Source organism: Oncorhynchus mykiss, chromosome 11 (genome assembly GCF_013265735.2).
Source record: "Oncorhynchus mykiss isolate Arlee chromosome 11, USDA_OmykA_1.1, whole genome shotgun sequence".
NCBI lineage: Eukaryota > Metazoa > Chordata > Actinopteri > Salmoniformes > Salmonidae > Oncorhynchus > Oncorhynchus mykiss.
The window spans coordinates 46335570-46360745 of record NC_048575.1 but is presented as its reverse complement, the minus strand read 5'-3'; the positions used below and the strand labels follow the sequence as shown (position 1 = coordinate 46360745).

General features: G+C 42.7%; 1 protein-coding gene across 1 annotated transcript; it reads right to left on the bottom strand.

Annotated features, from left to right (window-relative positions):
• Nucleotides 1-25161, bottom strand: mvk (mevalonate kinase). Its single transcript, XM_036935558.1, has 10 exons — nt 24789-25161; nt 13227-13374; nt 12675-12822; nt 11726-11881; nt 9297-9400; nt 8883-8928; nt 8340-8430; nt 6831-6950; nt 6469-6622; nt 1-1051 (listed from the first exon to the last, which is right to left on the bottom strand). The coding sequence occupies exons 1-10, from the start codon at nt 24864-24866 to the stop codon at nt 900-902; spliced, it is 1197 nt and encodes a 398-aa protein (XP_036791453.1). The 5' UTR covers nt 24867-25161; the 3' UTR covers nt 1-899.
• Nucleotides 25162-25176: the final 15 nt, after the last annotated feature.

Below are 25176 nucleotides of genomic sequence, written 5' to 3'. Positions count from 1 at the left end.
TGACACAGAGAATTATGCACATTTTATTTTCAGTTTTAAAAAGGTTTGTATACCTAGGAATGCATCTGCTTTGGCATTGTATTAACACCTGAAGCAAAAACTGAATGACAATCTCTTCGCTACGATTTGCTCATGTCAGTTAAGAGGTTAGTTCATTCTTACATTTTGCTGCCATCTATACGACAAATGGCTCACAGCACCCTCATTTGAAACGAAGAACAAGTCAACCAAGGTATTGATATTCAAAAACAAGCGTAAACTGCAAACTGAAAAAAAGAAAAATAAATCAGGTGACCAACTTTGAGTTTGATGCAATGCTAATATTAAAAAGAAAAACAAATATACACTGGAGTCAAGGTCGGTCGCCTGTCTTCTTTCAATACATTTTTTACTCGTTTTTAAATACTAGCACCTAGACACACTGCTACGCACTGGGTTTATCTTGCTTTTTTGCAACATCTTCTTTTGAAGTTTCGTGGTAAGCTCCTGCTAAACCAAAAACAGTTTAAATACACATTAGTAAACAATCATTTCAAGCCAGGGGATAGGGAGGGCTACAGTGCATACCAAATAATGAAAATAATTTTAAAAGGGAGGTGTGATCACCTGCCTAGTGCCCCTACAATCTTAGTTCCATGACCCCATGAAATGGCAGAAAAATATATGATGAGTGGGTGATTAGCAACTGTCCTTCCCTGAAACAAAGAGGCTGTCTTGACGGTTGGTCGTTAGAGAAGCTGTATTAGCATTTATGCATGTCCCATGCTGTATTGTGCTGTAGCCAACTCTTCTGTTGGAAATTGTCAGGCCTTAACAATAGAAGACTTGGTAGGCCAAAGTAATGGAGCAAAGCATCACCTGTTCACCCATAGGAAGGGGAGACCCATGGCCAGTGGGTCTCAGTAGCGTGCTAAAACCTCCAGGGCCTCCTCTTTGACAGCGAGGGGAGAGTGCTGCTGCACGCCTTCTGCACCTACACTGGTCTCCCAGCAGTCATAGCCACAGTCTCTCAAGTCCTGGATAGTGTTCTGGATCACCGAGCACTCCGTTTCTACCAGAGGAAATCACAAAGAAAAACAAAGTCACAAACAGTGAGCTACATTCAAAACACACAACTCGACAGTGTTTGCCCCTCCGTGCGTGCCTCTTGTGCAAGAGGATTAGTTTACATCTGCGTAGGTTTTTACCTAATTCATCTCTGAGAATGACTTTGGCTGCTACACAATTGGCACCCTTTGCCCTGGATGCACCCTAGAGCTCTGTGCTGTGGGAGTCTGATGGCCGCTGTGAGAGCTGCTCACAAAGCCCTCGCCAGCAAACAGCAGAAGGGCGCATTCCAGCGGTGCCAAATAAATGGGACAAAACAAATAACTGGATTTAAAAAATGTGTAAGGGCTAGGGGTAAAAAAAATATTTAAAAAACACTTAGGGTGTGAATGTGTCAAATAAGGGAGCTATTTTTTATTTATTTATTTTATTTCACCTTTATTTAACCAGGTAGGCAAATTGAGAACAAGTTCTCATTTACAACTGCGACCTGGCCAAGATAAAGCAAAGCAGTTAGACACATACAACGACACAGAGTTACACATGGAGTAAAACAAACATACAGTCAATAATACAGTAGAAACAAGTCTATATACGATGTGAGCAAATGAGGTGAGATAAGGGAGGTAAAGGCAAAAAAAAGGCCATGGTGGCAAAGTAAATACAATATAGCAAGTAAAACACTGGAATGGTAGATTTGCAGTGGAAGAATGTGCAAAGTAGAAATAAAAATAATGGGGAGCAAAGGAGCAAAATAAATAAATAAAATAAATACAGTAGGGAAAGAGGTAGTTGTTTGGGCTAAATTATAGGTGGGCTATGTACAGGTGCAGTAATCTGTGAGCTGCTCTGAGAGCTGGTGCTTAAATCTAGTGAGGGAGATAAGCGTTTCCAGTTTCAGAGAGTTTTGTAGTTCGTTCCAGTCATTGGCAGCAGAGAACTGGAAGGAGAGGCGGCCAAAGAAAGAATTGGTTTTGGGGGTGACCAGACAGATATACATGCTGGAGCGCGTGCTACAGGTGGGTGATGCTATGGTTACCAGCGAGCTGAGATAAGGGGGGACTTTACCTAGATGTAGATGACATGGAGCCAGTGGGTTTGGCGACGAGTATGAAGCGAGGGCCAGCCAACGAGAGCGTACAGGTTGCAATGGTGGGTAGTATATGGGGCTTTGGTGACAAAACGGATGGCACTGTGATAGACTGCATCCAATTTGTTGAGTAGGGTATTGGAGGCTATTTTGTAAATGACATCGCCGAAGTCGAGGATTGGTAGGATGGTTACAATGGTTACAAGGGTATGTTTGGCAGCATGAGTGAAGGATGCTTTGTGGCGAAATAGGAAGCCAATTGTAGATTTAACTTTGGATTGGAGATGTTTGATGTGGGTCTGGAAGGAGAGTTTACAGTCTAACCAGACACCTAGGTATTTGTAGTTGTCCACGTATTCTAAGTCAGAGTCATCCAGAGTAGTGATGTTGGACAGGCAGTCAGGTGCAGGCAGCGATCGGTTGAAGAGCATGCATTTAGTTTTACTTGTATTTAAGAGCAATTGGAGGCCATGGAAGGAGAGTTGTATGGCATTGAAGCTTGCCTGGAGGGTTGTTAACACAGTGTCCAAAGAAGGGCCAGAAGTATACAGAATGGTGTCATCTGCGTAGAGGTGGATCAGAGACTCACCAGCAGAAAGAGCGACATCATTGATGTATACAGAGAAGAGAGTCAGTCCAAGAAATGAACCCTGTGGCACCCACATAGAGACTGCCAGAGGTCTGGACAACAGACCCTCCGATTTGACACACTGAACTCTATCAGAGAAGTAGTTGGTGAACCAGGCGAGGCAATCATTTGAGAAACCAAGGCTGTCGAGTCTGCCGATGAGGATGTGGTGATTGACAGAGTCGAAAGCCTTGGTCAGATCAATGAATACGGCTGCACAGTAATGTTTCTTATCGATGGCGGTTAAGATATCGTTTAGGACCTTGAGCGTGGCTGAGGTGCACCCATGACCAGCTCTGAAACCAGATTGTATAGCAGAGAGGGTATGGTGAGATTCGAAATGGTCGGTAATCTGTTTGTTGACTTGGCTTTCGAAGACCTTAGAAAGGCAGGGTAGGATAGATATAGGTCTATAGCAGTTTGGGTCAAGAGTGTCCCTCCCTTTGAAGAGGGGGATGACCACAGCTGCTTTCCAATCTTTGGGAATCTCAGACGACACAAAAGAGAGGTTGAACAGGCTAGTAATAGGGGTGGCAACAATTTCGGCAGATAATTTTAGAAAGAAAGGGTCCAGATTGTCTAGCCCGGCTGATTTGTAGGGGTCCAGATTTTGCAGCTCTTTCAGAACATCAGCTGACTGGATTTGGGAGAAGGAGAAATGGGGAAGGCTTGGGCGAGTTGCTGTGGGGGGTGCAGTGCTGTTGACCGGGCTAGGGGTAGCCAGGTGGAAAGCATGGCCAGCCGTAGAAAAATGCTTATTGAAATTCTCAATTATAGTGGTTCTAAATTTCTTGAATGGGGCATGCTTATTTAAGATGGTTAGGAAGGCATTTAAAAAAAAAAAACAGGCATCCTCTACTGACGGGATGAGATCAATATCCTTCCAGGATACCCCGGCCAGGTCGATTAGAAAGGCCTGCTCGCTGAAGTGTTTCAGGGAGCGTTTGACAGTGATGAGTGGAGGTCGTTTGACCGCTGACCCATTACGGATGCAGGCAATGAGGCAGTGATCGCTGAGATTTTGGTTGAAGACAGCAGAGGTGTATTTAGAGGGCAAGTTGGTTAGGATGATATCTATGAGGGTGGCCGTGTTTACGGCTTTGGGGAGGTACCTGGTAGGTTCATTGATAATTTGTGTGAGATTGAAGGCATCAAGCTTATATTGTAGGGTGGCTGGGGTGTTAAGCATGTTCCAGTTTAGGTTGCCTAGCAGCACGAGCTCTAAAGATAGATGGGGGGCAATCAGTTCACATATGGTGTCCAGAGCACAGCTGGGGGCAGAGGGTGGTCTATAGCAGGCGGCAACGATGAGAGACTTGTTTTTAGAGCGGTTGATTTTTAAAAGTAGAAGTTCAAATTGTTTGGGTACAGACCTGGATAGTAGGACAGAACTCTGCAGGCTATCTTTGCAGTAGATTGCAACACCGCCCCCTTTGGCAGTTCTATCTTGTCTGAAAATGTAGTTTGGGATGAACATTTCAGAATTTTTGGTGGTCTTCCTAAGCCAGGATTCAGACACAGCTAGAACATCCGGGTTGGCAGAGTGGGCTAAAGCAGTGAATAAAACAAACTTAGGGAGGCTTCTAATGTTAACATGCATGAAACCAAGGCTATTACGGTTACAGAAGTCATCAAAAGAGAGCGCCTGGGGAATAGGAGTGGAGCTAGGCACTGCAGGGCCTGGATTCACCTCTACATCACCAGAGGAAAAGAGGAGGAGTAGGATAAGGGTACGGCTAAAGCAATGAGAATTGGTCGTCTAGAACGTTTGGAACAGAGAGTAAGAGGTTGTTTCTGGGGGCGATAAAATAGCTTCAAGGTATAATGTACAGACAAAGGTATGGTAGGATGTGAATACAGTGGAGGTAAACCTAGGTATTGAGTGATGATGAGAGAGATATTGTCTCTAGAAACATAATTGAAACCAGGAGATGTCATCGCATGTGTGAGTGGTGGAAGTAATAGGTTGGATAAGGTATAGAGAGCAGGACTAGAGGCTCTCCAGTCAAATTAGCCAATAAACACTAACGAGAACAGCAATGGACAAGGCATATTGACATTAAGGAGAGGCATGCTTAGTCAAGTGATCAAAAGGGTCCAGTGAGTAGTGAGGTTGGTTGGGGTCACGGCAATTCAGACAGCTAGCCGGGCCATCGGTAGCAAGCTAGCATAGGATGGAGGTCTGTTTTTTGCCACCTCATGCGTTTCCATCGGTAGGATTAGTGGGGTTCCGTGTGGTAGAGGGGATCAATCCAATTCGCCAAAAAAATGTGATATAGTTATAGAGGCCCAAAAAAATTGTCCGATAGGTCTAGTCAGAGTTTGTTTTGATATTTTAACATGCGTGTCGTGATCGCGTTTGGTGTGGGGGGACAAAATACATTTATGCACGATGGCGCACACGCGCAAACGGTTTGGGTTCCGTGTTAGCCATCATTGATTTGGTCTCACATGCTGAGTGCTCATTGGCTATTAGAAGTAGTCCTTGTCTAATCGCATCGTAGCAATGCTCATACTACAAGATGCACAACCAACAGGGGGTCTGGTGAATGGAACAGCCATCATTGTTGAGTCCTTGATCCGCTCAAACTACACAAGTCCTGACGTACTGACACTAGCCCAAGTTCATAGGATTTCACCCCGATCATGAAAATTAGCCTGGGACAGCAAAAACGTGGTGAAACCGTGTGGCAACTGGCATAAGTTGGAAATTGAGTGGCACTAGCAACTCCAGGGTTGTGGGTTCAATTCCCATTAGGGGTCAAATATACTAAAAAAAATGATGCTCTCACTTGCTGCTTTGGATGAAAAGCCTCTGCGAAATAGCATATACTGTATTATTAGTAATAGTAGTATTTACTTAGCTGAAGAGCCAACCATAAGCTAAAGTACATCTCTATGTGGAGGAAAAAACATTACAATGCTCATCAGCAAAGAAATTATAAATATTTAGCACGTCACCAGACAGTGGTGGATTTTAACAAGGCAGGAGGATAGCAGGTTACTTCTACTGCATGCTCGTCCCTGCTCTACCTCAAATCAAAGCCTTTAAGCCCAAAGCTGATCTGAGAGCACTGGGAGGGAAAACAGACACTTAAGTAAACTTTTTGGAAAATAGCTTCAAACCACAAAAATGTGCAACACTTGCTTGCTAGTACAACAAAGCAAATCAACATCAGTTGGGGATATATTTAGGAGATCTTTAGCTGATTTAAAATGCAACGTGTTACAGGCTGCAGGCATAAACAAAGAAGGCAGTGGATTCAGACAGGTTCTCTGCCTGTTTTGTTTTTGTGGAAGATAGGATCCTGTTTGTCACTCTCCTGGCGTACTGACATATCCCTACTTCTCTACGCCGTCGGTTTGAGACTACAGAGCTTTTCCCTAAAACGAGGAAGAAGATAAGTACGACTAAGGTAGAGATTTCCAGGACATACAATAATTCCAGCAGGAAGGGACCCACCCCCACCCCCACATCCAATCAATACAATGGAGCCAAATCTACAGATGTCCTTTCATAGATCTCTCACTTTTAAAAGGATTCATTACAAATAGAAAATGGTAACTCTCTAACCCAAAATTAAGGTGAGGACCAAAGATGATGGCGATGCAGTGTAAGAACAAATAGGCCCCCCCCCCCCCCTCCCCCCACCTGATTACTGTAAGCCAGATAGTGAGGTAAGTAGATAGCGAGCTACAGTACCTGGTCTAAGCAGGGTGATACCACAGCCCCCTCCGCCGGCACCAGTCAGCTTGCTGTGTAGCCCTCTGGCCAAGGTGACACGGCACAGGGTGTCCAGCGCCGGGTGTCCTACACCCATCACGTTCAGGTGGTGCTGGTTGATGTCAATGAGTTCCTACGGTAGACATAATAGCAGCTGTCGTTTTTATTTGAGCTTTTTTTTTTTTGCATGAAAATACTATTTTGTCTTTTCATGCAGCTGTAGTCTTTACCGTGTGTAAGAGGAAGGGAATCATTTCTACACTGTGTCACACTGGTAGTGTGTCTGCAGCACCAGGACACACTGTCCATAGGCAACGTGTGCATGCATTTCCATACGGTACCTCCAGGATATTGTAGTGCTCTGGTGTGGGGATGTCGTTGGTCATCTCTGATAAGGTCTGCTCGCAGGTGCAGGAGACTGCATTCACAGATTCCAGTACAGGGTTTATAATAGAGGGAAACTGAGGGGGGGGGGGGGGGGGGACAGCAAATAAACATAGAATTAATACTTTTTACAAATAATTGGGAATTGAATGTAAAGGAATTGAACAACACTAAATATACTAAAGGAAGTCCACAGTGCAGACTAAAGCAGCAAATACTCATATCTCATCTAGTGGTCATAATCATTTAAACAGTCAGATACCGTACAGCAGCAACACAAAAAGCCAGTCACTCAGTGCTGAGTGAAAAACATTGCTTGCTCCCCCCCCCCCAATCATAACACTGCCAGTAACACCACCTATGTCGATCTAACAGAACAGAAGTGCTCACCCCTGTGGGTGTCGTCAAGGCAACGCCACACAGGGGTGCTAGCTGAGTGCTTCATCTCCATGTTTTATGAACTGGCCATTCCATATGAATTCAATTACTTTCTGACTGCACCCCTTTAGATTAAAAAAAAAACCTTCCAAACATGTTTGGCCATGTCAGAAGTGTTCAGAAAGGGACTCTTTGAATGCCCAAAGATTCAGGAGATTGAGCTTACAAAAAGGGTTGTCAAATAATTGTTTGAATATAGGGGGAGGGGGGGTGTCGTTGCAGTCATAGAAACAGAATTTCCATTTCAATTACTAACAGAAAGATGGACACCAGTCCACCCCCCGTTGAATTTCAACTTGAATGGAAATGTCTATTCTATTATCTATATTTCTATGATTTCAATAGGTTTACTGTGGAAGATTGACAGTTTATTTTAAAACAATGAATATTCCTACTCAGGTCATCATTCTCTGATGTGTGGACATCCAACCATCTTTCCAACCATTTTGAAAGTAGAATTTTTTTGTTCATTAAATCAGCCAAAACATGACAAAAGTATTCAAGAGCATGCTGTCTCAACCAATGGTGGGCACAACACAAACACCTCGGATTATGTACAATTGTATCTAAGCTACAACAGATACTGTATTTAAAATTAAAATAAATCACATTTAGATTATTAATTTTAAAGGTAAAAAAAAAAACCCTGTTTGTAAGATTATATCAAACTCAAACATTTATATTTTTCATTGATGGTAGGGTGGTTTACATGTAAGGTGGTAGGGTGGTACATGTTTGCCCATGGTAGGGTGGTTTGAGCACCTCTATCTCCTGAATGTTTTGGCATTCAGGTCCAAAATGTCACTTTCTGATAACTTCTACCACGGGCAAACATGTACGGAAGGTTTTGTTGAAATCTAAAAAGTTGTGCAGTCAGAAAGTGATTGAAATTACATGGAATGACCCAAAGGCACTCAATGCCAGGCCCCAGAGTGCCTTTCCCATACAAATGAAAGCACAGGCGATTACACTAATTACAGGGCTGGGGAGGTGAACACAGGGGAGATGAGATGGCAGCCATTTAGTACCTTGTTCATTTTGTCCTTCACTCCAGCAACAAGTACCTTGGTGCTGCGAGGGACCTTGGTGTTTGTGAGTAGGATCCTTAACATTGGGACCCTGCAAATGGGAAAATAAAAAAAGGCAGGTTAGCAATATAATACCACATGATGCACCTGTATTTGTCCAGGTGTTGCTACTGTTATGGGTTCCCTCATACGAGTGGCAATAGTAGAGTCCACAGAGGGAGCATCGCCTATCTTTTCCATTGACCACTCTTGTGACAGCATGGGCAACGCCGTCTTCATTCTAAAGTAGTCAATTTCAACTTCACTTGGGGATTTAAATTCCACCTGCCCTGCTGGAATGTTCGCTCAAGTGTATAATTCACAGGCTGACACCACCCCCCCCCCCCACACTGACCTGGATAACATTCTGGGATCCCTTCCCAACCCAGTAGACTACTTTAAAATGATGTCTGCTATCACAGTCTGTAAATCTGTCAATGTAAATTAGGCCCAGCGAGCATATTCATGGAAAGGTGATTTGTTAGGCAAAAAACTGTTCAGTACCTGTTTAGGGGTGTTATTTTCCCAGAATGGTATCTCAATATGCCACCTAAACAAAGAGTCAAAACAAAGTGAAAGAAATGGGCATCGGATGAAAATAAAGAACACAATAGAGCATACATTTTCTGACCGCAAAACAGCCCTCGCAACACACAAAGGAATAGTGCAGCACATTTCCCCTCCGTTTACTGTAACATCCGCACAAATAACGTCTGCCTTCTCACAGAGATCCTACAACAAGATCAATCCCTACAACACTGAGTTCTGGCAACATTTGTCGTCTGCAGATTGTATCATATCATTCCGTTGTAGTGTCCACATACACAGTTCATGGTATCATACATCACAATGCAAAGCTGTGTGGTACTGTGGTGTCTGTGGTGTTGCGTGCAAAAGGCAGAGGGATCTGGGTCTTACCCCATGTCCCCACGACGTTGTCCACCCCCGACGGGTTCCCATGGATGATCCTCTCCCCCTGAAACGCCCACCTGTTGATCAGCTCCATCTCCACCTCACCCCACCTGTCGAAACATGATGAAATATAGTAGAGATGATTACAATGACAATGTACACTGGGCATTCAAGCCCCATCAGCATTGCCCTGCTGTCCTTCAGTCTGTGCTTGTGATGAGCCCGACCCATACTAACATGCGAGGACATCAGTAACAAAGTCCTAACTGATTTTTGGAATAGCATCCTTCAGTGGCGGCAGTACCCAATACATGTGAGATAAAACAGTTTACAATTTGGCTCATTCATCCTGTAACTATTCCCCAGGTTGTTGCTGCAAATGAGAACGTGTTCTCAGTCAATTTACCTGATAAAATAACGGATAAAAAAAGTTTATAAAAATAAAGAAATTGGGATTTGAAATCGACCAACATCTCTGAAGAAGACTGGAAAACAATATGTAGAACCCACTGTACCACTGACAACACAATGGCAAGAATTCTTCTGGAAAAACGTGCCATTTTTCATAACCTTAAAACTACAAATGAATTACAAATACTGGAGAAACTGCAACCAAACAGAAGTAAATCATTCACATTGTGGGCAGGTATACAGTGGGGCAAAAAAGTATTTAGTCAGCCACCAATTGTGCAAGTTCTCCCACTTAAAAAGATGAGAGAGGCCTGTAATTTTCATCATAGGTACACTTCAACTATGACAGACAAAATGAGAAAAAAAATCCAGAAAATCACATTGTAGGATTTTTAATGAATTTATTTGCAAATTATGGTGGACAATAACTATTTGGTCAATAACAACAGTTTCTCAATACTTTGTTATATACCCTTTGTTGGCAATGACAGGGGTCAAACGTCTTCACAAGGTTTTCACACACTGTTGCTGGTATTTTGGCCCATTCCTCCATGCAGATCTCCTCTAGAGCAGTGATGTTTTGGGGCTGTTGCTGGGCAACACTGACTTTCAACTCCCTCCAAAGATTTTCTATGGGGTTGAGATCTGGAGATGGGCTAGGCCTCTCCAGGACCTTGAAATGCTTCTTAGGAAGCCACTCCTTCGTTGCCCGGGCGGTGTGTTTGGGATCATTGTCATGCTGAAAGACCCAGCCACGTTTCATCTTCAATGCCCTTGCTGAATGAAGGAGGTTTTCACTCAAAATCTCACAATACATGGCCCCATTCATTCTTTCCTTTACACGGATCAGTCGTCCTGGTCCCTTTGCAGAAAAACAGCCCCAAAGCATGATGTTTCCACCCCAATGCTTCACAGTAGGTATGGTGTTTTTTGGATGCAACTCAGCATTTTTTGTCCTCCAAACACAACGAGTTGAGTTTTTACCAAAAAGTTCAATTTTGGTTTCATCTGACCATATGATATTCTCCCAATCTTCTTCTGGATCATCCAAATGCTCTCTAGCAAACTTCAGACGGGCCTGGACATGTACTGGCTTAAGCAGGGGGACACGTCTGGCACTGCAGGATTTGAGGCCCTGGCGGCGTAGTGTGTTACTGATGGTAGGCTTTGTTACTTTGGTCCCAGCTCTCTGCAGGTCATTCACTAGGTCCCCCCGTGTGGTTCTGGGATTTTTGCTCACCGTCCTTGTGATAATTTTGACCCCACGGGGTGAGATCTTACGTGGAGCCCCAGATCGAGGGAGATTATCAGTGGTCTTGTATGTCTTCCATTTCCTAATAATTGCTCTCACAGTTGATTTCTTCAAACCAAGCTGCTTACCTATTGCAGATTCAGTCTTCCCAGCCTGGTGCAGGTCTACAATTTTGTTTCTGGTGTCCTTTGACAGCTCTTTGGTCTTGGCTATAGTGGAGTTTGGAGTGTGACTGTTTGAGATTGTGGACAGGTGTATTTTATACTGATAACAAGTTCAAACAGGTGCCATTAATACAGGTAACGAGTGGAGGACAGAGGAGGCCTCTTAAAGAAGAAGTATCAGGTCTGTGAGAGCCAGAAATCTTGCTTGTTTGTAGGTGACCAAATACTTATTTTCCACCATAATTTGAAAATAAATTCATTACAAATCCTACAATGTGATTTTCTGGATTTTTTTTACTAATTTTGTCTGTCATAGTTGAAGTGTACCTATGATGAAAATTACAGGCTTCTCTCATCTTTTTAAGTGGGAGAACTTGCACAATTGGTGGCTGACTAAATACTTTTTTGCCCCACTATATATATTAGGACATACGTTACACGGTGAGAGAACCGTGCATTGTCTGACTGTGCATTGAGTGGTGCAAGTACTCTACATAAAACTACAGTACATGCAGACTAAGACAAATATGGCTTACATTGTTCCAATAGACAATTTAAATGTTGCAATGTTATTAGATCTAGTAGACAATTTGTTGTGCAGTCATTACCTGGCTGTGCTTTCCTGGTCACTCAGTAGAGAAGGGATGGTCCCACTGGCAGAGAGCAGAGCTGCAGCCAGGCACACAGAGTAGGCAGCACTTGACCCCAGACCCGCTCCAGTTGGCAACTCTGACCACACAGACACAGTCAGGCTGGGTAACTCCCTGCGATGGAGCAAGAACCATGAACCAAATTCTCATTCTCAGCTTAGATGTGCTTATATCTAGGAATAGGAAAGTAGTATGATTTATTAAGACTAAGATAGGCTAGGGAGAAAAGTATATCATTTGGGTGGAAAAGATACAATAAATAAACACTTTCCATTAAATCACTTTAAAACTGGGCTATTGTTTGTACCTACTACTGTTCGTAAGAGGCTTTTGGGCACCCATCTCACACAAAAACCTCACACTTTGCAACAGCTCATACAGCAAAAATATCCAGAAAGCACACTTCCTGTGATCTTAATCAAACAGGCCAAAGGACCGAGGCACAGCAGTACTTTCCCTCGGGAATGACTAGTGTGGTGTGCATATGTGCATGGGTGTGAGCTGAGTAGACTTGCTCCGCTGTCAATGTCCATGACAGTCAGACTCCTTTTGGGCAGACAGGAAACGCGGGTGCTCTAAACTAATTGTGGAGCTCTTCTCCCCAGGGACAAACACATCCAGACTTGTTAAGGCTGCAGCGGGGGCCCAGTGCCAGCCTCTAATTAGTGGCTGTCCGTCCTGTCAGAGCCCGTCCACTCCTCTCTCAAACACACTAGCCTAGCGCTGCCCGCGTCAGCCCCGATTAGGCCTACTCTTTAGCATCCGCCCAGCTCCCAGCTGCTTAAGTCTTCCTCACTAGCATGGGGTCTGTATTGTTCATTAGAGGTTTGGTTCTTGGGTGTCAAGATTAGAATTATCCTTTGTTAACACTCCTATATAAATTAGCTCTATCAATTTCAATTCTTACCCTGACCCAGCAAAGACAGAGAGGTAGATGTAGAGGAAGGCTAAGATGGCCATGCTGCGAGTATCCAAGGTTCCATTTGATACGCCAACCAAGTCTCGCAGCCTCCTGACAAGCTCTGCATCAAGCTCATTCACATTCCCCAGCTCGGCTGTAAGCAGAATTACAAAAATAGACAACATTACCATAGAAGAATAAAAACAAAGCAAACCAACAATTATATTTTGAGCTGTTGTTTTACAGCTTGATCAATAGTTTTGGGGTTCAAGTCCAGTTCAGGCTCTCTCCCAAATTTGCTGCATTGGTGTCAGAAGTGGAATGGAGCTGCTGGGAGGCCATTATGTCCCATAGCACGGACACAAGGATATGACTTTCCAAGGGGGTAGTGTAGCAAACTTAGTACAACACCTACCTTGTCAGGAGGTTTAAGCCTCTTGGTGTAATGGCTAAGGTGTTGGACTGAGTCACAGGGACCAGGGTTCCAATCCCACTCGGGCCACCCCTTCAAATTCACTACAGTACATTTCAATCCTCCAGCCAGAAAGCACCTCTCACCTCCAGAGTCAGGAAGCAGCTGCTTCAACTTGGTCACATCCCAGCTGAGGAAAGTGTTGATGTTGGGGAGATTGATGCAGACTTTACTGGTGGATGTGGCTTGCAACCGTAGGTATGTGCGCAGGTTCAAACTCACAGCCAGAGCCACCTAGCAGGGGTTGGAGAAAACAGACCTCTGAATTGTTGTTGTGGTTATAGTCAAATCAATTTCATGTCAACAACCAATCTTCTTTCAGTGCAAACACAGAATAGACTGTGTCTGTACTGGGTGAACAACTTTCATGAATACATGAGTGTATAAAGATGTTGTATTAGCCTGGGGGCAATTCCATGGTAAAGGAGGTGCACTGAGACTCAGGTTGTTCACTTAAAATGTTACCTATGCCAAAAAAAAAAAAAATCAAAGTTGAACAAACCATACAAACTCTACGCACAATGAATACTTTCAACAATTTACACAGAAAATGTTTCCAAAGCACACGTACTATTAAAACTGTGGAGATCTGCCACTGTTTTTTTGTGACCATTTTACAAAAACTCTTAAATATCTGCTCTGAATTAAGATTAAAATATGTCTGCAGAAAATAATGAGGTGTCAGCTATGATGACACCTTGACTTAGAACAAAAACTATTTTGGTTATTGAACTACAGTAACTGAACTGGATTTACACCAGGGAACAGCATTGCGGTAAAGAATTACATCATGGGTTTCTGTTCTGTACTGCACAAAAATGCATAATTATGGTTATGAATGTCATTCTCTTTATGGTGACGTATCCTCAACAGGTACACAAAGGCAGAAATATGCAATATCCTTATTTTGCATATTTGGGTATTATCCTACACACAGGCTATTATTTTAATGAGCTCTGCCACCAAACAAGACCAAATTTGGTTGGTCCGGACCAAATCTGAACCAATCATAGACGTCTATATGTTCCACAAGTTTGGGCAGCACAGAAGAGCTCAGTAGAGTACAGTATAGTTCATTATAGTGTAGTGTACTCAACTCTAGTGGGCTCTACTGTGTATTAGGGGTGTGACGTATAAATTCAATTAGGATCGTTAACTTTTAGAAAAGCTCCCTAACCAATCGTTTTAGTTTTTCACAAAATTAAAATCACAGTGCAGTTAACTTAGCACTAACAGGTCCCGATCACCATCATAAAGGGGGGAAACGAATTAAACAAATACCTAATGCAGCAATGCTGTAACGTTAGGAGGAAATCCGTATCTTTCAAATTATTTGCCATGGATATAAAGCGCTCCGCTCGTCATTAACAGTTGGAAAAATGTCAGAGTGAGACAGTGAAGCGGCAGCAGCAAAATCCTGTATGGGAATACTTTGAGAAATTAAATGAGAAGGTGGTGAAATCTGCTAACCTTGCGAGGTGAAACTGAGCTACAGTGTCAGTACAGGTGCAACGCTGAAAGGGAGGGAACATGAGACCCAACCCGTTGCTGGCAGCAGTGCGATAAGGGACGTAGTGAGAGAAATCTCAGCACCGACTACAGAAAGTATTGCAATTGATATGCAGACACTGTCAATGGTAGAGGATGACGGCTTCAATGTCCGAATGGCATATCTATAACCAGACGGAAGATGCCGAAAAAAAAACGTGACAGCCCGGATGGAGAAATTGTATGATTGCTCTGCAAGTAAAAAGCGCGCGCTCTCAAACACCATGCGTGGCGTTAACAGCAGATTGTTGGACATCGATGAACAAGCTGTCATGCATCACTGAAACGAGCCATCACACAGCCCATGTACTGACATCTGAGAACAATGGCATTAACTACCATTGTTGCCGAGTGTGTGGGGGACAGCAGTAAGAGTGCAGTCTGGTAGGTATCCAGGACTTCAGTAGATTAAACTGCATTGCCAACTAGCGGTCAAAACGCAGAATCATATCTCAATCACGTCATTTTAGGATTTTTCTTATGGTTTAAACTTGAACAAAGTGGTACACTTGTCACATCCCTACCACAGATTGAACAACGAGACAGATATTTCACTGAATGTACACTACCCGGTCAAAAGTTTTATAACACCTAGTCATTCAAGAGTTTTTCAATATTTTACTATTTTCTACATAATAGAAAATAATAGTGCAGACAACAACACTATGAAATAACACGTCTTAAATTAATGATGGACTGTCGTTTCTCTTTGTTTATTTGAGCTGTTCTTGCCATAATATGGACTTGGTCTTTTACCAAATAGGGCTATCTTCTGTATACCATCCCTACCTTGTCCACACATTCCACACATTAATTTAAGGCACACCTGTTAATTGAAATGCATTGTATAACACTTGTTACTACATGATTCCATGTGTTATTTCATAGTTTTGATGTCTATTATTCTACAATGTAGAACATGTAGAAAATAGTAAAATAAAGAAAAACCCTTGAATGACTAGGTGTTCTAAAACTTTTGACAGGTAGTGTATAAATGTGAAGCATCAGCTTGACATTTCCACTGACAGGCAGGGGGAGAAGATGGAACGATGGATTTTGGCCTACATTTTCTTATTGATCTAACATTTGCTCTCAATACAGTTCTCTGTTCACAAAACTAGAATATGTTATGAACAGTTTGGACTAAGTTCTGTAGACTTTCGGTTTAAAAAAAAATCGTGCTGTGTAGAACGAGTGCAAAGGTGAATTGAGATATTGCACACGTGCACTTCGGAGTAGGCGTTCCCTAACGGAAATATGCAGATGTGTGCTAAAACGCGCCAATAGGATCACGCTAGCGCATGCTTGACTCTGCCCACCTCCTTGCTTGTTCTGCCCACTTGGAATCATTTGTTCCCACTGGAAATGACAGGTACTGGTCTATCTTGGTTTAGTTATAAATCTACTGTGCACTGTACTGAACTCTACTTTTCTTTACTGTCACGATACCAGAATTTTGACTTAGAAACCAGGTTAAGGTTTAGTATCACAATACTAAAAAACAATTAAAAAACACAATACCAAGGCAAAAAAAAAGAAACCAAAGTCACAGAAAGATCCAGACAAACTCAGCTAACAAAAAGCTCTGTTCAATTGTTGAGCTTCTTTTGAGTTCAATATACACTTTTTTTACATCAACATTTTTCAGAGGCAGCCATGAATGCATTAGTGAATCAATCATAAAATCAATCTAACTACATAACATAATAGTATCCATTTATTATGAACAAAAATATAAACGCAACATTTTAATTGATTTTACAGAGTTAGTTCATATGAGGAAATCAGTCAATTGAAATAAATTCATTAGGTCCTAATCTATTGATTTCACATGACTGGGAATACAGATATGCATCTTTTAGACACAGATACCTTAAAAAATAAATAAATGGGGCTACAATGGGCCTCAGGATCTCATTACAGTATTTTTGCATTCAAATTGCCATCAATAAAATGCCTGGCCATACTTTATAACCCCACCGCCACCATGGGACACTCTGTTCACAACGTTGACATCAGCAAACCGCTCGCCCACGAGACGCTATGAGACTGGTTGGACGTACTGCCAAATTCTCTAAAATGACGGAGACGGCTTATGGTAGAGAAAAGAGCATTCAATTCTCTGGCAACAGCTCTAGTGGACATTCCTGCAGTCAGCATGCCAATTACACACTTCCTCAAAACTTGAGACATCTGTGGCATTATGTTGTGTGAAAAAAACAGCACATTTTAAAGTGGCCTTTTATTGTCCCCAGCACAAGGTGCCCCTTTGTATTGATCATGCTGTTTAATCAGCTTATTGATATGCCACACCTGTCAGGTGGATAGATTATCTTGGCAAATGATAAATGCTCACTAACAGGGATGTAAACACATTTGTGCAAACAATTTTAGAGAAATACGCTTTTTGTGTTCATATTTCTGTTCAGTGAATTTGAATGGTAAATCTTTATTGATAAACTGGGTAAATCAAGTTGTAGCCTAGGCCTATTCAAACAGGAGTGTGTGCATGCATTAAGTTACGGAGCGTGTTTTGGCTGATTTCATGGGGCTACAGATGAATCAACTTGCAACCTGTTTCATTGGACTGATCAACAACATTTAAATAGAAATGAGCTTAATTTATAAACGTGTGAGCTGTCTCTTTAACCAGTAATGGCATAGTTCAAGAGAGAACAGGGAGGCTGCCCATCAGAGCCCCATTCACACATTCTGTTCGCTGAGGCAATAGATCATCTTTGGGAGGGACCAATTTTAAGTGAATTAATAAAAGTTTTTGTGGGAATCAACTTGGGTAAAGTGACTTTCTGTATCATAATCAGTCACATTGACCCCAAAACACATGGAGTTGGATACAGTGCCGGAAAGAGGAGAATGTTAGCTTCCTTATGAGACCAACATGAGCGCTCTCTACTCCAAATATCAAGCGAGTTACGTGCCATTCACAGAAGGTTGGTGGCACCTTCATTTGGGAGGATGGGCTCGAGGTAATGGCTGGAGCGGAATCATATCAAACACATGGTTTCTGTGCGTTTAAAGCCATTCCATTCACTCTGTTCCATCCATTATTTTGATCCGTCCTCCCCTATGCAGCCTCCATTAGTGCCATTTACATGCGGAACATCACCAAACCATGAAATCCATTGACATGACGTGTCCGTGTTCTTCTTACACACACAAAATGACATCTTGCTCTAACTATACAGACATAGTGTCCGTCTGCATCGTTGTCGTGCACAAATATGCATACACGATCACATGTATACGTTTGTACACATACAAGCAACGGGATACACATTGGCTACATTCACTTATTTTCACACATGTACATGTGTGACAGAGAAACTCATACTGCATATGTTCGAAACATGTGTGAGGACTACGTGTGGTGTGCACGCGTTCGTGGCGCATGTGCACATGCATGTGCAGACATGCATGCACATCCCATGTAGTCCTCGCACATATCATGGTTGTGACCCTTGCTTTTTCCATGTCAGATTACATTCGGGGAGAAGGCTTGGTAGGATAAATGATTAGCGCGTTAAATAACATCTCTTTATAAAATACGTGTCGCAGAATGTGTATAGGCTATACTCAAACAAATTGTTTCAGTCTGACACGTCCCCGAGCACAGAGTAAACTACATCTGAAAAGAGCTAAACCAGGGAAGAGGATGGAGGAGATGAGAGCTAAAAGGGGTCAGAGTAAGCTCTGGGCTCTCTAAGCAGCAACTAAAATGAGAAATGTTAGAGAAAATATGTCCACACACGTCCCGAGAGAGTGAGGACTGATCGTCTTTTTTTTTGGATCCAATTTGTGTGGGAGTCTTTGCCGCTGGTCCGCTGGCTTGAGCTGACAAACGTTTGATACAATTCTATGTATCAAGATTCAGGAAGACACCAAGTTCATGTATCGATATTTTGTACTTGTGCCACACAGAGGACTTGGTCTGAAATTGTCGGTAGCACCCGGATGTCTGCCCTTTTTAAATCCAGGGTTCCATCCTGGGAGCGGCATCGCGTGGACATTGGCGAAGTTGTTGACATAGTGGACGATTCGCTGAATGTCCTCGTAGTACAGCACCTGTTTGCTGGCGAGACGACCACCACACTACTTCTTCCTTGGAACCACACCACGTTCCTTGTAGAACTTTATCACTGCTGTCAGCTTATTTGTAGAAATTCTGAAACCAGAAAATAAATGACTGAAAACATGCCTTTATGTGCTGAAAGGAACAATGTATTCTGAGCTCTTATTTCTATTCATGATACAGCCTACTACTCATTCTTCCTGAAGTACCTCATTACCACTGTTGCAGCTCCAATAATAACAGAAAACATCCAAGTTCTATTACTCTAAAGAAAACTTAAGTGTAGGAACGTGAATGTTTCTCTTCAGATTTGCTTGCCATCAAGGAAATATGTCCTCTGATGTTTGCTCCTTTTAGAGCTGAACGTTTTCTTGCAGAGGTTCTTGGAAAAAGCTACTCGTTTTTTTCTCTGGAAAAGTAAGATAACAATATATAATTCTTTAACATTCAGTCATTGTCATCTATTTTGGCCAATACATTTTCAAATATCAATAATTACACAACCTGCACTCATTCAAATGCATACGTGAACACACACAAACAGTACACAGTTTTACTAGTATTGATATGAAGGTATTTGATAACGTTATTGATGGCCATTTCATGCATTTATGTAACCTGTCTTTAGGACAAATATAAGCACCCACCACACACGCACAGGTTGAATAAGTTACTGTAAATATTTTAAGGTCTCGCTCTCGGCTTTAATACGCTAGCTAGCTAGTCAGTCTATTTGTCTCATCACACACACACACACACACACACACACACACACACACACACACACACACACACACACACACACACACACACACACACACACATACACTAAACTTGACTAATAGTTGAATGGCAAGCACTTACCATTGGTGAGTTCATTAAAACTGGTCACGTCTCGACCATCTCCTTGGGGGTAAAAAGCAAATAGCAGGGCCTCCCTTCATTGGACTTGCAAGTGCACCTGAACTCGAACCTTTTCAATTTCTTGTCCAGAATCACTGACATATTACCCCTCAACCGACTGAAGCACCGTAATTGAAAGAGCCAACATTAACGGGTGGTCTTCCTCGGTTGCCTCAAGGGGCTTGGCCTCAACGTCGGTGAGCTCGTCTGACTCGGTGTCTGTGCTGTCTGGAGTCGCTGATGGACACACTCTCTGGCTCAGGTGTCAAAATGTAGTCGGCAATAAGTTGCCAGCCCTGATCGTCTGAAACAGCTCCCAGCACAACATTACTATTTCCTGCGAATCCATTGATGCAGTAGAAATCTAAGCTAGCTAGCTAAGGTGTAGGCAGTAGTAACAGTGTGACTAAGTGTAACCGACGTGAAATGGCTAGCTAGTTAGCGGTGGTGTGCGCTAATAGCGTTTCAATTGGTGACGTCACTCGCTCTGAGACCTTAAAGTAGTTGTTCCCCTTGCTCTGCAAGGGCCGCGGCTTTTGTGGCACGATGGGTAACGATGCTTCGTGGGTGTCAGTTGTTGATGTGTGCAGAGGTTCGAGCCCAGGTAGGGGCGAGGAGAGTGACAGAAGCTATACTGTTACATATGCATGATGGGTTTTTGACAGATGTTAAGAAACAGTGTAGCCTGAGGTAAAGTTTTTGTTTACTGCGGATAATACACTACTGTACGAAAATAATAGGCTATTCAATTGTATTACAGCTTCATTCAAAATATATAGTGTTTTTCAATGCGGGATCCTTTTTGTTGGTACCCTTCCCCAGATCTGTGCCTCAACACAATTCTGTCTCGGAGCTCTACGGACAATTCCTTCGACCTCATGGCTTGGTTTCTGCTTTAACATGCACTGTCAACTGTGGGACCTTATATAGACAGGTGTGTGCCTTTCCAAATCATGTCCAATCAATTGAATTTACCACAGGTGGACTCCAATCAAGTTGTAGAAACGTTAAGGATGATCAATGGAAACAGGATGCACCTGAACTCAATTTCAAGTCTCATAGCAAAGGGTCTGAATACTTATGTAAATAAGGCATATGATTTATTTTTTTATTTTTTTTGCAAAAATGTCTAAACCTGTTTTCGCTTTGTCATTATGGGGTATTATGTGTATAAAAAAAAATATATATATATATATATAATCAATTTTAGAATAAGGCTGTAACATAACAAAAATCAATAGTCAATATACTTTCCGAATGCAATGTATGAAGGGCCTATATGTATCAACTGTCACAGTGAATGCCTTTGCTTATACGTTTTGTACGAATTAAATTAACATGTCAAATGCATCATAAAATAATATTGTGCCTATTTAATGCAACCCTTGCTGATAATAGATCGCAAAGCAGCATAAAACCAAGCTAAACAATTGGAAATGACAAGTTCAGTTTCTCATTCATAGCTTAACAACACATATCAAGTGCAAGTGCTCTTGGGGGGCATTTAGGAGGTCTTTTAGGACGTCTTTTAAGGCGGAACGCCCAAATATCCTAATGATTATGATCGCACTTCCTCAAATATTATCGCGACACTTCAGTCATAACTGAAAAAAAGTATTGAAAAAAAATAATTACAGGGGGCAGTTTGGGAAAAAAAACAAATCCTGTCAGAATCGTACTAATCCTTCACTCTGCAGTCTGACTCATCCCAAACCATCTCCATTGGGTTGAGGGCGGGGGATTGTGGAGGCCAGGTCATCTGATGCAGCACTCGATCACTCTCCTTCTTGGTCAAATAGCCCTTACACAGCCTGGAGATGTGTTTGGATCATTGTCCTGTTGAAAAACAAATGATAGTCCCACTAAGCCCAAACCAGATGGGATGGCGTATCGCAGCAGAATGCTGTGGTAGCCATGCTGGTTAAGTGTGCCTTGAATTCGAAATAAATCACTGACTGTGTCACCAGCAAAGCACCCCCACACCACCTCTTCCATGCTTCATGTGGGAAATACACATGCGGATATCATCCGTTCACCTACTCTGCATCTCACAAAGACACAGCAGTTACAAATGTCAAATTTCCACCAGTCTGATGTCCATTGCTCGGGTTTCTTGGCCAAAGCAAGTCTCTTCTTCTTATTGGTGTCCTTTAGTAGTGGTTTCTTTGCAGCAATTAGACCATGAAGGCCTAATTCAGGCAGTCTCCTCTGAACAGTTGATGTGCTTGTTACTTGAATTCTGTGAAGCATTTATTTGGACTGCAATCTGGCATACAGTTAACTCTATTGAATGTATCCTCTGCAGCAGAGGTAACTGGGTCTTCCTTTCCTGTGGCGGTCCTCATGAGAGCCAGTTTCATCATAGCGCTTGTTGGTTTTTGCGAATGCACTTGAAGAAACTCTTAAAGTTCTTGACATTTTCCAGATTAAGACATGAAGGTCAGTCAAAGTAATGATGGACTGTCATTTCTCTGCTTATTTGAGCTGTTCTTGACATTTACCCTATTTGGTAAAATACTATCTTCTATATACCACCCCTACCTTGTCACAACACAACTGATTGGAATTTATTAATGTGTTTGAGACAATGAACTTAACAAGGTACACCTGTTAATTGAAATGCATTCCAGGTGACCTCATGAAGCTGCCTGAGAGAATGCCAAGAGTGTGTAAAGCGGTCATCAAGGCAAAGTGTGGCTACTTCAGAACAAGAATGTGAAAAATCTCCTAAAATATATTTAACACTATTGGTTACTACATAATTCCATGTGTTATTTCATAGTTTTGATGTCTTCACTAATATTCTACAATGTAGAAAATAGTAAAAATAAATTAAAACCCTGGAATGAGTAGGTGTGTCATAAATTTTGACTGGTACTGTACATATCCAAACCAGAAGCCATGGATTACAGGCATAATCTGCACCGAGCTGCTAATTACAGGCATAATCTGCACTGCTGCTCTTGCTTTTTACAAGAGTGAAGCGTGTAGCTTGTTGTTGGCCAATCCATGAGTCATCAAAGCGGCAATAGGCTACAGTCATAGAGCCTCGCTCTGTGTGTTGCAAAAGTAAGAAGATATCTAATCAATGGAAGTGAAAATGACAAAATTATAAGTTAAAGGAGAAGGATAGGCTACAATGACCAAGAGCCAACAAGTAGGCTGCTAGTTAATATTCTGAATGGAGTTATTTGTAACTAGGATTAGAAAGTGCATGCACTGCAGCCTCAGCCTACCTACCTAACTTCTCACGGTTTGATCCAGTCAAGACCAATACTACGTAATCATACGATGATAAATAATCTAGCTATGGCAGCTATTAGCCTACTATAGCGTGAGTCAGCTTGGTTGGTTGCTGTCTCATCTCTCGCTTTCTCCTCCCCGTGTCACTCGCTCACAGTACGGCCCCTCCCTGCCTGTTAGAGCGGCACATCTCTCCCTCCATCCTCTCCCTTTAATAAAAAAATAAAACAATTCTGCTGCTTCCCTCACTCGGATTGGAATGGGTCTGGATCCAACTAGGTCTAGTTGTCCTCAGGTCCATTTCGGAACGGGTCCAACGTACAATTGTGATGAGGCATATCTGGGAAAGGGTATACAATAATTTCTGCATCATTGGGAAATTTAAAAAAATGACACTACCCAGACTATGCCTAGAGCTGGCCATCCAACCAAACAACCTGGCAAAAAGGACTTTGAGGGCCTCCCGGGTGGCGCAGTGGTTAAGGGCGCTGTACTGCAGCGCCAGCTGTGCCATCAGAGTCCCTGGGTTCGCGCCTAGGCTCTGTCGTAACCGGCCGCAATTGGCCTAGCATCGCCCGGGTTAGGGAGGACTTGGTCGGTAGGGGTGTCCTTGTCTCATCGCGCACCAGCGACTCCTGTGGCGGGCTGGGCGCAGTGTGCGCTAACCAAGGTGGCCAGGTGCACGGTGTTTCCTCCGCATTGGTGCGGCTGGCTGCTGTGTTAAGAAGCAGCTTGGTTGGGTTGTGTATCGGAGGACGCATGACTTTCAACCTTCGTCTCTCCCGAGCCCGTACGGGAGTTGTAGCGATGAGACAAGATACAACAAGATACAACAACAATACCATGAAATTGGGGAGAAAAAGGGTTTAAAAAAAAAAAGGGTTTAAAAAAAAAAAAAAAAAAAAAAAAAAAAAAAAAGGGCCTTTGATCAGGGAGGTGACCAAGAACCCGACTCAGAGAACTACAGAGTTCCTTGGCCGAGATGGGAGAACATGATAACGAGATCTCTACAGCACTTCACCAATCTGGGCTTTATGGGAGAATGGCCACGTCACTCCTGAGAAAAAGGCATGACAGCACATCTAGAGTTTACAAAAATGCATGTGAAAGACCGGGCGGGCATAAGGTAAAAGATTCTGGTCTGATGAGATAAAAATGTAACTCTGACCTGAATGCAAAGCCCATCTAACCGTGAAGCACGGTGGTGGCAGCATCATGCTATGAGGATGCTTTTCAGTGGTAGGGACTGGAAGACTGGTAAGGCTAGAGGGAACAATGTCTGGAGCCAAATACAGACAAATCCTTGATGAGAAACTTCTTCTGAGTGGAAACTACCTTGGAATGTACATATTTGCCCCAGTCTAACAGGACAATTCCCCCAAGCAAGACTGGAATGGCTTCAGAACAAGAATGTGAAAATCCTTGAGAGGCCCAGCCAAAGCCCAGACTTGAATCTCACTGAAAATATGTGGAAAGACTTGAAGATTGCTGTTCACCACCACTCCCCATCACTCTAAAGAGGTTGAGAAAATGTGCCAGGAAAAATGGGGGGAAAATCCCCATATCCAGATATGCAAAGTTTATACACACACTCAAGACGACTCAATGCTGTAAAGGTGCTTCTACGAAGTATTGACTCAGGGGTGTGAATACTTATTTAAATTAGATCTCTATTTCATTCAATACATTTGCTAAAACGTCTAAACATGTTTTCACCTCGTCGTTATGGAGTATTGTGTGTAGATGGGGGAGAAATTATATTGAATCAATTTTGAATTCAGGCTGTAACACAAAGTGTGGAATAAGGCAGGCGCTAGCTAGGTGGTCCACTGATTATACTGCGCTCCAACGTTACTATACTTACCTTGCCATGCACGACAGCGTGTTCTCCGTGGAGGATAGCTTTCCCAGGTGCAGACATGATACATTCCTTGATATGCATTCTGATAGCGGGCTAAGTTTTGGTACAGCGAATTTGTTAAGTAAATTATTAGTTGTTAGCAAGGTAACTAGCTGGCTAGCCTCCAGACAATTCGCCAGGAAAACGTTATCTGGCAATTATTAGTGATACGTCAACCACTCCGAATGATGAGGGGTCGTCTATACACAATCCCGATGTATTTTTAAAAGGGATAAAACGTCAGTATGAAGCTGTTGCCACTTAAATAGCTTGCTACCGTAATTATAGTGGAAACATCATGCGACAGTGAACTGTCAACACAACGCAGGCAGCCAGCGGGCCATAGCTCTGC

Coding starts and splice junctions, on each gene's coding strand:
- mvk (XM_036935558.1), bottom strand. CDS start 24,866: ATGCATATCAAGGAATGTATCATGTCTGCACCTGGGAAAGCTATCCTC. Junction 11,882..12,674: donor TCTGTCTTTGCTGGGTCAGG/GTAAGAATTGAA, acceptor GCTCCATCGCAG/GGAGTTACCCAGCCTGACTG. Junction 8,431..8,882: donor AAAATAACACCCCTAAACAG/GTACTGAACAGT, acceptor TCCCATTTGCAG/GGTCCCAATGTTAAGGATCC.